The sequence below is a fragment of the Sarcophilus harrisii genome, chromosome 3 (assembly GCF_902635505.1).
Source record: "Sarcophilus harrisii chromosome 3, mSarHar1.11, whole genome shotgun sequence".
In the NCBI taxonomy this organism is placed as follows: domain Eukaryota; kingdom Metazoa; phylum Chordata; class Mammalia; order Dasyuromorphia; family Dasyuridae; genus Sarcophilus; species Sarcophilus harrisii.
The window spans coordinates 554,615,092-554,629,019 of record NC_045428.1 but is presented as its reverse complement, the minus strand read 5'-3'; the positions used below and the strand labels follow the sequence as shown (position 1 = coordinate 554,629,019).

At 41.1% G+C, this 13,928-nt stretch overlaps 1 protein-coding gene across 4 annotated transcripts in view; it reads right to left on the bottom strand.

The window, feature by feature from the left end:
- Positions 1-13,928, bottom strand: part of EYA3 (EYA transcriptional coactivator and phosphatase 3) — a 99,338-nt gene that overhangs the window by 20,362 nt on the left and 65,048 nt on the right. For all 4 annotated transcript variants that reach the window (XM_031962466.1, XM_031962469.1, XM_031962467.1 and 1 more), the window contains 4 exons: positions 8,767-8,852; positions 6,381-6,567; positions 3,626-3,762; positions 2,373-2,456 (listed from right to left, as the gene is read on the bottom strand). In XM_031962466.1, coding sequence (XP_031818326.1) covers positions 2,373-2,456; positions 3,626-3,762; positions 6,381-6,567; positions 8,767-8,852 — 494 coding nt within the window. The remainder of the gene's footprint in view (positions 1-2,372; positions 2,457-3,625; positions 3,763-6,380; positions 6,568-8,766; positions 8,853-13,928) is intronic.

The window sequence follows — 13,928 nt, the reverse complement described above, 5'->3', positions numbered from 1 at the left end:
AACTATTTCAGGAGAGTCCACCTGATCAGGCTCATCTCTACTTTCTCTCTAAGAAACAGGTGCTGAAGAGTGATACAAAATCTATATTCCATTCTCCAGGGGATTAACCCCATAATGGAACCTTGAGATCCTGGATTAAAGTTTTTACAATACTTTTGATTATGTCTCTTGCAGGTATAAAAAGCTAATTACAGCTCTAATAAGGTTAGTGAGAAGATCAATATTGATCTTGTTTATGGTTAATTGCTTTGGTCCTATAACCACTTAAGTTGTGGTTCTTTACCTCTGAACTTAGTTCAGAATTCAACTATAATGGGTTAAGTTTTAGAAATCCAGTTCTTTCTCTAATCACTGATCTATTCTTCTTTCAAGGAATTCTGCCAGCCTTGGGAGATGTGGCTTGAAATAAGGGAGCTGGGCTTAATCTCTTTAAACCATCAAGCTATCCTTCAAGGACATTTGGCTTTTCCAAAGCAATTCCAATAGACTGGACAAAAAATGCCATCTGCACCCAGAAAAAGAACTAAGGGGACTGAATATAAATCAACACATGCTATGTTTACTTCCTCTTTTTTTTTTTTTTTAAATCGCTACCATGATTTTCCTCTTTTGCTCTGATTTTTCTCTCACAACACGATTCATAAAGTAATGTGTATTAACAATAAATACATTTACTAGGGGAAAAAAGAGAGAGAAGGACAAACAACAAACTTAAAGATTCAATCAAGAGAGAAATTTACATCATGTCAGCCATATTAATACTAGTTTAGATGCACATTTATGAATGTGCGTATGTATACATATATGTGTGTACACAAATAAATATATCCTTGCTTAACTGTAACTTGCTTTGGGAAGGTGGGGGGGATAAAAGAGAGGGAGAAAGAACAAAACAGAAAATACACAACAGAGACCAAAAGAAAGCAAAGATGGACAGTCATGAATATAATGTCTTCTGTTATTATATATGCTTTCTTGAAATGTAAATTTACTGTTACCTATTTTCAAGCATCCCCCCTGATGTTTTGCTCTACACAAGACAATGTTTTCTTTTGTTTTTTTCTTTTTCTTATTTTGTATTTAATTTTAAATAAATACAATTCTGAAATAAAAAGGGCATTTGATTTCAACTCATAGAAGTCTGGCACCAGTATCTTGCATATGGATTCAAACAATGAATTTTTCTTAGTTACAGGAGAGGGCTTTTGCTAGCCTTTCATTCCCAACTAATCATATTATTCTCCATGCCTCAGAGGCCCCTAATCAATTGTGTTGTCCTCAACCCATGATGTTACCTACTCTGCTCTGCTCTTTGTTTTATGCTACCCAAAACCTATAAAAAGGGAACTATTCTTTTATTCAGGGTCTTTGGCTGGAAACTGTGGCAACTATTGAGTCATCTTACTCTTAGGTTTTATGCCCTGTGAATAAAATGTCATCCTGCTTAGTCTACCTTTTTTGTTAAATTTTACTTGGAATATAAACTACTTTTTAACGATGGTAATAAGAATTCACATTCATAAAAAACTTCCCAGTTTGCAAAACACCCTCAGACATCATTTCACATAATTTAACTCTTAAGTAGGCAGTGCAACTATAATTATTTGCATATTGTAGATGAGTAAACTTAAGCTCAGAGAAGAAAGCTGCACAATGTGGACTTGGAGTTTAGAAGATCTGAATTAAACGTCTGCTTTATATGATTTGTAAGTGGTGTGACTCTGGAAAGTCATTTGACCTTTTTCAGCCTCAGTTTTCTCAACTGTAAAATGGACACAAAAATAACCAGCCTTAGACACAGAGTCATGAAGACCAAATGAGAAAATGCATGTAAAGTACCACACAGATATAGAAGAAGCCTATAAGTACCAGTTTTTGTTCTTACCAAACACACTGCTTAATTAAGATATTCAGAGATGAATGGAAACTGAATAATTCTTTACAGAGGATTTCTGCACTAGATTTCTGAGAGTTCTGTTCCCTGCCACATATACCTGCTTGGCAGCTGTTTGACTAAACAGAATTTTCAGCCACATTCCGTCTGAAGCTTGGCATTTGCTCCCCAGAATATTCCGAGACATGATTTTAACCCTGGCCTTGGATTTCCATTTTTACCATCAGTGCTATTAAGCCTGTTTAGTTCCTGACTCAAGACAACTTAAAAGGTAAAAGGAAACATTGGGAGAGACAGTGAAAAGGAAACATTCCAGTTTTTAGCTTAAAATACTGAGCACGCCAAGATGTGAAGTAAATCTGAACTTTAAAGACACACTAATGAAAAAAAAATCTAAGCTATTGAATCAACTCTTGCTCAACTGAATATCTCCTTTTTGGGGAGGGAATAATGCTGAAAAGGAATGGGTTATACTTACCTTTCCATATTTCTGGGCATAGGATCCTGTGAGAAGAGAATGGAAGATGATGATGGTTTCATCCAAGTCCCAGAGAAACACCCGCTGGGCAAAGAAATCAGGAAAAATAAGAGCAGACACATAAGATCACTGTTTGGGGACATCCAGAATTTTAGATTAAGAAGGGCCCATGGGATTTATTTCGTGGAAATCCTCTCATTTGAGAGATGTGGAAAGCGAGGCCCCAGAGAGTTGAAGTGACTTGTTCAACATCACACAGCAGTTCTGTGGCAACTGGGGACTCCCGGTGAGAGGCAGTGTGGTGCAGTGGAGAGGATTCAAGACTCAGAATCAAGAAGACCTGGGCCTGACTCTGACCTCAGACACTTCCTGGTTGTGTGACACCGGGCAAGTCACTGAACCTCTCAAGGCCTCAGTTTCCTCCTCTGTAAAATGACAGCAGTGGCCCCGGTGGGCTCTGACTCCAGGATGCCTTGCACTCCATCAGGGAGCCCCTTCCCTGAAGCATCAACTCTGCAGGACCCGAGCCAGGAGAAGAGAGGCTCTGCACCTGCTGCTTCAGAGCTGAACGCCCATACTGTATTTCTGGAACATTTATCGCCATGGAGTAGGCAAATGAAAACCATATTGACAAAGAGTTAGTAGTCCCTAAGATACTGGCTCAAAACCACCTGCTCTGCTCATGCTGGCTAAAATTCCCCACTGGAAAAGGTGTGGATAGGCACCACAAAGCAGCCTCTGATCCCTTGCGGTGCTAGAATCAGGCTGTCATTGCATAGAGAAGCCCTTCAAGGATGGAATTCAGGTGAGACTTTGCCTTTTCCCTAAAAAGGCACACATGGCTGTCTCCAAGACTCTATGCCTTCTTCATGAAGCCTTCCTTAATGCTTTTCCTCTCTAGTCAGTGGTTTCTTTACTATCAGAATTCACGTGACACTTAACTTTGCATCTCTCTTACATCCTTATCTAATTAATTTGTATTCTCTAATCCATGATATTTCATTACCCTGTGAGTTCTACCAGTGTTACTTAAACCCTGTAACTTCCTATGCAAAGCTTAACATTGAACTGTGACATGGACTAGGGGTATGCCCCCAGTCTCCAGGCTTTGCTCTTTCTAGCTAAATACTCAAATAGACACAATGAGGACAGACACACGGACACACACACGCTGTCTCTGTCTCTCAGCTCACAGGTGATGACAGCAAGCAGTGAAGAAAACTAGGGGAGACACAGAGCAGGGGTTTACACACTTCCAGCTCACTGTCTGGGGCCAGCGCAGCGTCGGCTCTTCTCTTGCCCCGGTTCTTGGCTGGCGTGCTTTTTCTCAATTGCTCTTCGGAGTCCTTACTTGGCGTAGCCCGGGACAGAGATGGGCTGGAAGGATCACCTACAACAGAAACAGAGATGTGAGTCTGTATTCAAAGATGTCAGCAATAGAGTCTGTTCATGAGAGGTCAAGAGAGGTCCCATGAGGAAAGATGACTGTAAGATGGCTGTGACACCGGCCTTCAGAGAATGGAAATTAAAACAAGTTTGAGGTGTTGCCATATGACCAGCACCTTAGCAAAAGTGGCTCCAAATGACACCAGTCAGTTCTGGTAATATTGAGAACAATGAGCACTTACACACGTTAGACAGAAAGGCAAGTTGGCAGAGCCCTCCGGGAAGCCATCAAGCAGTTCAAAGTAAGACATCAAACCAAAGCAAGCCCCAAACCCCCAAACCCCCTTACCTGAGGACCCAAGAGTCCCTTTCCTGATATCTCAGAATCTCCTAATGAAGAACTAGAGAGAGAGCCACTGAATGAGTAAATTGCATTTAGCAATTGTTTTCCATGTGCCATGTACTTTGCTAAGTGTTGAGGGACAAACATATAAAAGCAGGACAGGCCTCTCCTTCAAGGAGGTTATTCTCTAAGAAGGGAAAATGCTATGGTCTATTAAAAAATATAACTACAAACATAGTCTAGTGATTGAAGAGAACTAGCGACAAACCAAACCATCCAATGGATGGCAAACGACTGAACAAATCACTGTGTGTTAATTAAATGAAAATAAGAGACTATGAAGAATAGAAGGATTGTATGAAGTAATGTGAAAGTAAGAAAACAACCAGAACAGAAGATACACTAAGATTATAGAAAAAAACCCAAAACTAAGCTATCTAAATTTATACAGCAAAGATATCAATAAATGAACAGAGGAAAGAAAAGGATATTTAAAAAAATCTCTAATAAGCTGGTAAGGACTTACTGTAGGAAGAAAATTGTTTTTATGTGTAAATAGCTATAAATGCATATTTATTTAGTCACTGTTTCCTTCAACTGCATAAACACATAGTTTTAATAACATATCCACTAATGAAGATAGAAATCTGATACTATCATATATATTATTCTATGATAAGCAAACAATAGTGAAATGATCAGGATCTGAGTATTAGTGTGATCACCCATTTTGCCCATCACCTCCTTCATGCTCAAATTCTCCAGTCATACCTTCTGCTTACAGTAGAAAGTCCTGAATCCTGTGTTTGACATCTAAGACCCTTGACAGTCTGGTTCCAAACTATCCCCACTGCTCCCAAATGGCCTATTCAGAGGCTTCTTGCTATGTCCTCGCATAGCTTTAGTGTCACCCTGATGCTCCACCCATTTCTGTTCGTCCAGCTTCCAGCAACATCTGGTCTCCGAAGAGCTCTCTGGGAGCCCGGCACCACTTCTCAAGGCTCTTTCTACCATGTGCTGTGTCCAGCTTGTGTCCCTGTTTCATACCTCTGGCACCCTTGCCACTCAGTCCAATACTGACAATATGAGAACACTAACGCAGAGGAGGCAGTGTGGTACTGAGGGAATGGTGCTAGTTTTGGAATCAAAGGCCTCAAGTTCAAATCCTATCTTTGTCACATACTGCCTGGCATCTCTGGGCCTCAGTTTCTGAATCTATAAAATGAGGGACAAGGCCAAATGATATACAAGGTTCTTTCCAGTCCTATGCTATGGTTTTCAGGACAGAAAAATAAAATAAACATTTTATATAGCAGAAACCCTTATCTTTTAATAGAGCTCCTGAACTTGAAAGTGATGCTGAAATCCGATGATGTGGCTGAAGCCTGCGCCTAACATTCCTGAGGAGCTAACACCTCAGAACCGTCCCTCCAGGTAATTATGTCCAAGTTATCTGAAGTATAGACCATCTCAACATTCATTTCCATAAGAGTAGGAACAAATGCACCTCTATGTTCACATAAAAATACAAAGAAGCCAAAGTTTAAAATCCACACTAAATCAAAGAATTTCCCAACTTACAAGTATTTGGCACACAGCAGGAACTTGAGGGCCTGTGGGCTTCTAAGCCCATGTGTAAAAGAGCTCCCTCTAGCACATCCCCCTCCTCTGTGTGGTACCTGCCTATCATTTCCCAGGCCGCCCAGGGCACCAATCTGACAGCAGCCTACCCAGACCACCCTGCTTCTGGCTCTGTCCCTGGGGCCCAACGGAACAAGGCCCTTTAGATACTTAAAGATAGCTACGATATCCTCCCTAAGCCATCTTCTCCAAAATTTTGGTTTCTGTCAGTTCTACATCATGAAGCTCTAAGAACATTTCTCTCCCAAATGAACTAGTTATCTAATTAGTTAGATAATGGCACAGATATTCTGTGGAAACACAGAATTCAACAGATGACCAGAGAGCACTCCCACAGATACAGGTTTTCATGACCTTCACCACAAACAGCAAGATCCTGAAGTTCCTTCCAGAAAGTCTGCTAACACAATGAACACAGCAAGGGAGCAGGGAGCCCAAGAACACTTGTTTGCAAAGGATCCAAAAGAGGTGGACCACTGAATTACAATACAGAGGAAAAAGATGATGACATTCCAATGTACCTCTTCCAAGGAAGAAAGTCAACCCATGTATTAGCACTAGATAAATAAAAGCTTCCCATAATTATTAGGAAATACCGGTTAAAAGCAGTGACCTCAAGTGACACAAGGCTTACTCACCAGGAGAAAGTCTCTGTACTGCTGCTGGGGCAGGCGTCATGACACTGGGTTTCTCAGTCTGGTAGGTGGCTGCTGTTAATGCAGGACTCTCGGTGTCACTGGTTGTCTGGGCTGTGACCCCAAAGCTGGAGCTGGGGTAGCATGCCTGGTACTGACTCTGGCCAAGGATGGTGTATGTAGGATAGTCCTGGAGATCAGAAAAGGGAATTAGGAAGGAACGGACAACATTTACTTCAGGATCTCCCGTTTTAAAATGATACTCTTCAGAGGAACCATGAAAGTAGTATCTGAAATGTAGCTTTATTATTGCCAGTTACTGTATAAATATTCAACCTGAATGCTTTCTACAATTCCACAGACACATGTGTCAGTGTCAAATAAGCAGTTAGGTAGTTAACAGACAAGAAAGCAAACACATTTACCGAACTATTAACAACAAAGTACAAGGCAAGAGATGTGGGGCAGGGATACATTCACATATAAGACATAAGCCCCCCTTATCTCCTCCAAGCTGGATCAAACAGAGAAGAAATTGAATAAGACAACACATAAACAGTAAGGGCCATCAGAAGGAGTATGGAAGGGAAAACATCATGGTAGGCTGGGATAGTATCCAGGAAGGTTTCAGAGAGGCAATAAAACTTAAACTGGGACTAAAGAGACAAGGCCAATTGGGACAGTCAGAGAGGAAGACATGAGGTAGGATCATCAGCAAACAGCAGGCCCAGAAACGGAAGAGGAAAGCTCACTTGGCCCACCTCCAGAAAGTGAATAGATAAGCCTGCGTTATCTACCAAGGGCCCAGAGGGGGCTAGCCTGTAGGCAGCCTTCAGTGCTTGGAGGGGTTTGGCCTGAAGCTACAGGCAGCAGGAATAAAGGAAAGATACTAGAGCAGAGCTTTCAGAAGATTCATCTACTGATGTGTGGAAGAATGATCAGCCCACGGGGTTCAGTAACTTGCTGAAGCCCTATCTGCACCAAGGTCTTTTTACACCCCGGCCCAGCAATCTCCCTCTCACATAGGTCATGTTGTAGGTTCTCCACCAAGGGTGAGGCAGAAGAGGACGAGATGATGATGAAGAGAAAAGCAGGGCTGAGAAACCACTGACAAGACACCCAGTCTTGGGCCCAGAGAAATCAGGAATATCTGTGTTTTGTGGGAAGGGAGAGAGGCAGAGGCTGGAGTAGGAAACCCTGGATTTGAAATGTTGGTGGGACATGAGATAGGTGGCTGTTCCTCTCCCAAGACAGCTCATCTCTCCCTCTGGGCAGGCGTGCTCACTGTCCCCCACAGGCCTCCTCACTTTGCTAAATTCCCATCTTTTCTGGGAAGCCTACCCCCAGAGCTCATGAGCTCTGAACTGGTTCAGGGGTCTGGATGCTGCATCCCCCATCAGACTGTGAAGTCCTTGGGGCAGGGGCCAGCTGTGACCCTGCTCTGTATCCTCAGTTCTTGGCCCCATGACGATGACATGGAATGAGCTTCATAAATGTTGACTGACTGACTGACTGGTAGAAAGGCAACAGGTATGGGACGGGGAAGGGGGTGGGGCAGTGGGGAGTCCTTCTGTACAGAAGGGAGAGCTGCAGCTGCAAAAGTGGATGAAGCTTTTCCTTATCTTTTTCCTCTCCTAGGAAGGCCTGCTCCTGCCCAGACTATTTTGGCTTTATTTTGCATTCATCCTATATGTAATTATATACGTACATATGGTATTCCTTGATAGAACAGAAGCTCCCTGAGAGCAGGGACCGTTTCACATTTGACTTTGAATCCCAAGGGTTTGGCATGTACAAGATCATAGGAGTGCAAAGGTCTAAGAACTGAAGCTCTAAAATTAAGACTCTAAGAAGGGGATGAGGAACAATGGGAAAAAGGTCCATTCAAAAAGGTAGGAAAAGAACAAGAATGGGATTGGGTCACATACATTGAAGGAAGCTTTTCAAGACAGACTGGGTGGCAGGGGAGAGACAGGGCCAATAGCATCAAATGCTGTAGAGAAGACAAGAGGGAGGACTGAAATCACTGTTAAGTTCTGAAAGAACAATCTCAGTAGATCAGTAAGGACCAAAGTAGGGTGGGATAGTGGCAATGGAAACTACAGAGGAATGTACTAAGTCTGGCTGGGAAAGGAAGGAGAGATAAAGGAGGCAGCTCTGCGAGGGTGGATGAGCAGGGAGCGGACAGTAGGGCCTTTCTGCTGCTGACAGTCAGGGATGCTCTCTATAGCTATACAACCACAGGTATTTGGGGAGTGGGGGGTGGGGATGTCACCAAGATTTGGGGCTGGGAGTGGGAATAAGTATATATTCGAAGTCAGAAAGGAAAGAATGAGTAGGGAAGAAAAGTACCCTGGATTAGTGAATAGGAACGGAGATAGCCAATTACCTGGTTTGAGATGCTGGCAACTGCTGATGCTGGAATATTGGCAATTGTGGATGAAGAGGAGATCAGGCTGGCATTGGTACTTGAAGCTGCAAGATTCAGAGTGTCAAAAGATATTAGCATATGATTATGCAGCTTTGAAAGGCCAGAAGAGGCTGCAAATGCATTAAGTGTGTAGGGCAACAGGGAGCAGGCTACACACTTTGGCAAAAGAAGGCTGCAATAGATTCAATACTATCAGGATCAAAGGTAGATAAGCTTTGTTTCCATACACTACTTCCCAGATCCGACCAGACATCTGATTATTAACAGAAGACCCCTAACTAAACTCTCCCTGGCTCAGGAAGCTTTCAAGTTCCCAAGGCAGCACACACAATGTATACTCACGAGAACAATGGTACAAGTTAAACACACGTAACTCAATCACTCCAGCCCATCATCTCTGGCTGCTGGAGAATGAATTACTTGTAATATAACTTGCTAAGGTAAGTCAACAGCAACCTAGAAAATCTGACAAATTCATGTGTGTGTAAGGGTTATTTGGTTCCACTGTCCCCAAATCCCATCATTTTTGAAGTGGAATAATTACCAAGGATAAGGCACTGTGCTTTTATGTCCTAAAACACAATATCATCCTGGCATGTAATAAGTCCTTTATAAATCTTTGTTGGAATAACCCAAAATAACTACTTAAACCCAAATTATTTAACCTAACAGACAATTAAGGAACAAATAAATGAACGAAAAACCATGTTGTAAGTGCTTACTATGGACTGGGCAAAGTGATAAGTCAGAAATAATATAGATAGCAACAATAGAAATATAATATGAAAAACAAGACAGTCCCTGCCCACAAGAAGCTTACATTCCAATAGGAGAAAACACAAATGGGGGAATTATGGCGAGGATATTCTGATCTCAGGAATAGTACTGTTGATCTCTGTTTACTGTTGCCAGCCTAACACAGGACAGGAGAGAAGAGGCATGGAAGCAAGATAGCTGGAGTAAGATGGGGCAGGTATGGAATGGGCTAAATATAAATATACTGTATTCCCACCAAGCATGTGTCCAAGCTGGGAGCTAGAAAGAGGGTAACATTTATTCTGACCTGGAATAAAGGAACTTGCTAATCAACCCAGAGAAATGCAAAAAAGATGATTTTTTCCAGTTCCAAGACAGAGGTTCTAGTGCAAGTTTTTGAGACATGCTGACATATATACAAGGAAATTTTCTTCACTGCCCCTACCATTGCATAAATCATACCATAAAGTCTGTTGGTCTGGGGATTAAGTGAAGGCTCTCCAAAAACCACTCCAAGGGTAAATGTCGAGAGAGAAAGAGAGAGAGAGAGAGAGAGAGAGAGAGCGAGCGCACGCACGTGCGCCAACTTGGTATCTCCCTAGAATTCAACTCCATGGCGTTTCCCAATTTATGATTCTATGACTTCAGCTATGCTAGCTTCTCCTTTTCCTTTCTCTTTTTCATAAAAGCGTAACAGTGAGTCCCAGGATCAACATGTTACACACACCAAAAAGTTTCACCATTAGGAGAATTAAAATAGTTGAAGTTTACTTTTCAACAGTCATGAAACATGGCAAAGGGATAAATCCTAAAGAAAAATTTTCAAAAAAACAGAGGGGCAGATGAAGACGTTACAAAAACTTCCAATCATTCAAATGTGAAAATGATAAATGTCTAATTCTGTCCCAAAAACAAAGGCCAACATGACTATCTTAAATAATTTTAAGTAAATGAATGTGAACAAGATTATACAGTTAGGCATGTTAATAAGATTAGATAAGAATACCCAAAGTTTATGAAGAAGAAAATAAGGACATCACTCTCATCATGAATTCCCCAAAATGCTGAGGACTAGGAGGTCTAGACCTACTAATCATCAGATCCTAGAACCTTTGTACTGACTTTTTTTTTTTGTTTAATTGTTTTTCAGCTGTACCTGACTCTTTGTGACCCCAATGGGGATTTTCTTGGAAATATATTGAAGTGGTGTGTCATTTCCTTCTCCAGTTCACTTGACAGATGAGGAAACTGAGGCAAACAGGGTTATGTGACTTTCCCAAGGTCACACAGTTAGTGTCTAAGGCCAGATTTGAACTCAGGTAGATGAGTCTTTCTGACTCCAGAGTCTGATGTTTTCAGAATGCCATGAAAATAGAACTCATTTTCCTCTGCAGTAGTCTTCATCCAAATGAAGCATCCAAATGCTCTCATTTTTTGGGTTTCTTTGCTTTGGGTACTGGCACCCAATGCAGCCCATAGTTCTCTCAGGTTATTTCAGCTGTTCTTTTTCCTTTTAAATGGAGACAAACAGATTTATACTTTATACTGTCTACTACCTTCCTTAAAAGTGGCTTCATGGCTCATTGAGCCTTGACTAGTATCATAGTTAAGATGATACTACCAAGATGTGGGTGCACCCCATCCCTGGTAAGGGCCTCACTATAGCTTCTTCTGCTTCCTGGCTGCACAAGAAAGGGTAATCAAGAACACAAGATGGAATCTAGCAAGGAAGGGCCACTCACCTGGCCTACTATCCTCTGGTTTCCAGGCCAGTGAAATCAAACTGGGGAATGAAAAGGACACAGGGAAATTTTCCATGGATCTTGATAGGAACTCATGTTTTCTATTTCTGTTGCCCAGTTAACTGATTAAGCTAAATGGAGATTAAGCCAGGTATAAGAATGCCTTTTAAGTTAGAGTGAGTTTCTGGCTATAACATGGTTGTAACAACTTTTGTCTTACAGAATACAGGAGCATACTAGGAGTAAGTGATACACAATGACTCTTCTGTGCACATAATCAAGAAAGTTTAAAAGTAAAAGGGACAAATTTAATACTATGGAAGGGGACCCAATCCTAGAGTCAGAGTATGGATTTAAGATTCTGTTATTTACCAGACCAGTCTGGGCAAGTCACTTTATCTCATCTGCAAAAGGAGTTCAATTAGATAATGTGTAAAGCTCCTCCCAAGTTTGGGTTCAATGACCCTTGGATCTCATGAGTTACTGAAAGGAAAACAGAATTCAAGTACTTAATTTTATAGATTAGGAAACTGAGGCGCAGACAGAGGAAATGTAATTGCCTGAAACCTCATCAGAGAGCTAGGATATGACCAACATCAGAAATAAAACAAATACATGTAAAAAGTTAATCTCAATAATCATATTCCATACTTTAAATATTACGACTAAGTAGTCATGCTCTCCCATCTTGAAAATTAAAAGAAGTGGTGAGTTAGGAATGGGAAGAATTCTAAATGGTAAGCTTGAACTAATCACAACTGTAATAGAATCCTTTCTGCTTGCTGGGTGTACAAAGATGAACAAAATTCTGAAGAAATGAGTGACACCATATTTCTCCAAGTGGGAATTTCTACAGTAATAGGCAATAGCTCCCAGCTAGTTAATTTCACTGGACAGAGACAATAGTTTAGGCTTAATCAACAACTACATTCTGTGAAATCATGACTCTTCTCTTACTGAAAGAGATGATATCTCAGTGAAAAAAGAAATCCCTGGTAGGTTGGTCACACTAGATGACAGGAATGGACAGGGCTGTCCAATATCACTTGAAAAGGAGCCAAAACCAGAACATAAGTCCACACTCCAAGGGAATCCCCTTCAGGTGACAGGCCATTTCTTAGCAATACCTTGCTGTCTTTCTTCTGAGGAGCACACCCTCAAGTAAAGGAAAAACAAGGCAAAATGTTCACATCTCAATGGTAGGAAGCAACCTATTGGATCTCATAGGATAAGTCCATGTTATAATATTAGATATGACAAGATCTTTGTCTAAAATTACTAAGCGTGTGCTCTCTAGGGTAAAAAATGGAAAAGTAGACCAAACTGCCTTTTTCTAAATGATAATCAGTCAGAGTACCTTTAGTTTGGGGGAAGATTAAAGTCAGGTCAAATGGGACAATGTAAATAAATGTTTGAATGAGTCTGAAACAGAATGAGTCTCTGAAACACACTCTCCAACATTGACATTGATGCATTGTTGGTGGAGTTGTGAACGAATCCAACCATTTTGGAGAGTAGTTTGGAACTATGCTCAAAAAGTTATCAATCTGGGTCACACTAGATGACAGGAAATGCCTAGCATTTCCTACAAATAACTTGTTTAGAGGACTCCCTGTTTATAAGAACATTTAACAAAGTAATAGATGGAATAACTGAGTGGAATGTTCAGGGCATCCCTAAGGATAAGAAAAGTTACCATTGTCCAAAGGTTAACTTCAGGAGCAAGAAGCAACAGAATTTAATGAATTGGTTCAGAGAGACAGACATCAATTCACTCTAACCAAGCAGCAATGCCAAGACTAGATGGGGCCTCAAAATTTATTAAATCAACAAGCATTTGTTAATCACCTATTCCATTTCAGACACTACTAGAATGCTAGAGACACAATGACAAAAGGAAAACTGTCCCTTTCTTTATTTAAGCTTATTATCCCAATAGGGGAAACAACCAATCTATGCAAAGCAAATACAAGACATTTTTGAGGGGAGGCTCCAGGTAGCCAGAGAGAGAGATGTGGATCAGGAAAAGTCTGAGGTGACTGAGCTGAGTTTTGAAGGAAATCAGAGATGTCAAGAGGTGGTGGTGAGAAGAGAGTTGATTCTAAAACTTGGGAACAGAAGTTTGTGCAAAGGTGATTGAGATGGAAGACAGAGCATTATATATGAAGGACAGCAAGTAAACCAAAGCATAAGATGAGGAAAAATGTACCACATAATTGTATTGGAAAAAAAAGAGGATGGGACCAGACTGGTGTGGGCTTTCAAAGACAAACAGAATAGTAGACCAACAGCAGTAGTAAGCTACAAGAGAAGGAGAGAGAGAGAGAGAGAGAAAGAGAGAGAGAGAGAGAGAGAGAGAGAGAGAGAGAGAGAGAGAGAAAGAGAGAAAGAAAGAGTGTGTGTCTGTGTTGAATCACTTCAGTGGCTGCGTGGAGGAAGAATCAGAGTATCAGTCTGATATAACTGATAAATTCTACTACATAGAACTAAATTTAATATTGTCCTGTTTGATGTCTCAACTTAAAATCTTCCAAAAAGAGAACAATGTGATTTATCATCAACATGATGCTTCTCCTTACTTCAGCAAAGTGTGATTTTTTGGGGGGGAGAAGATAGTGTGTG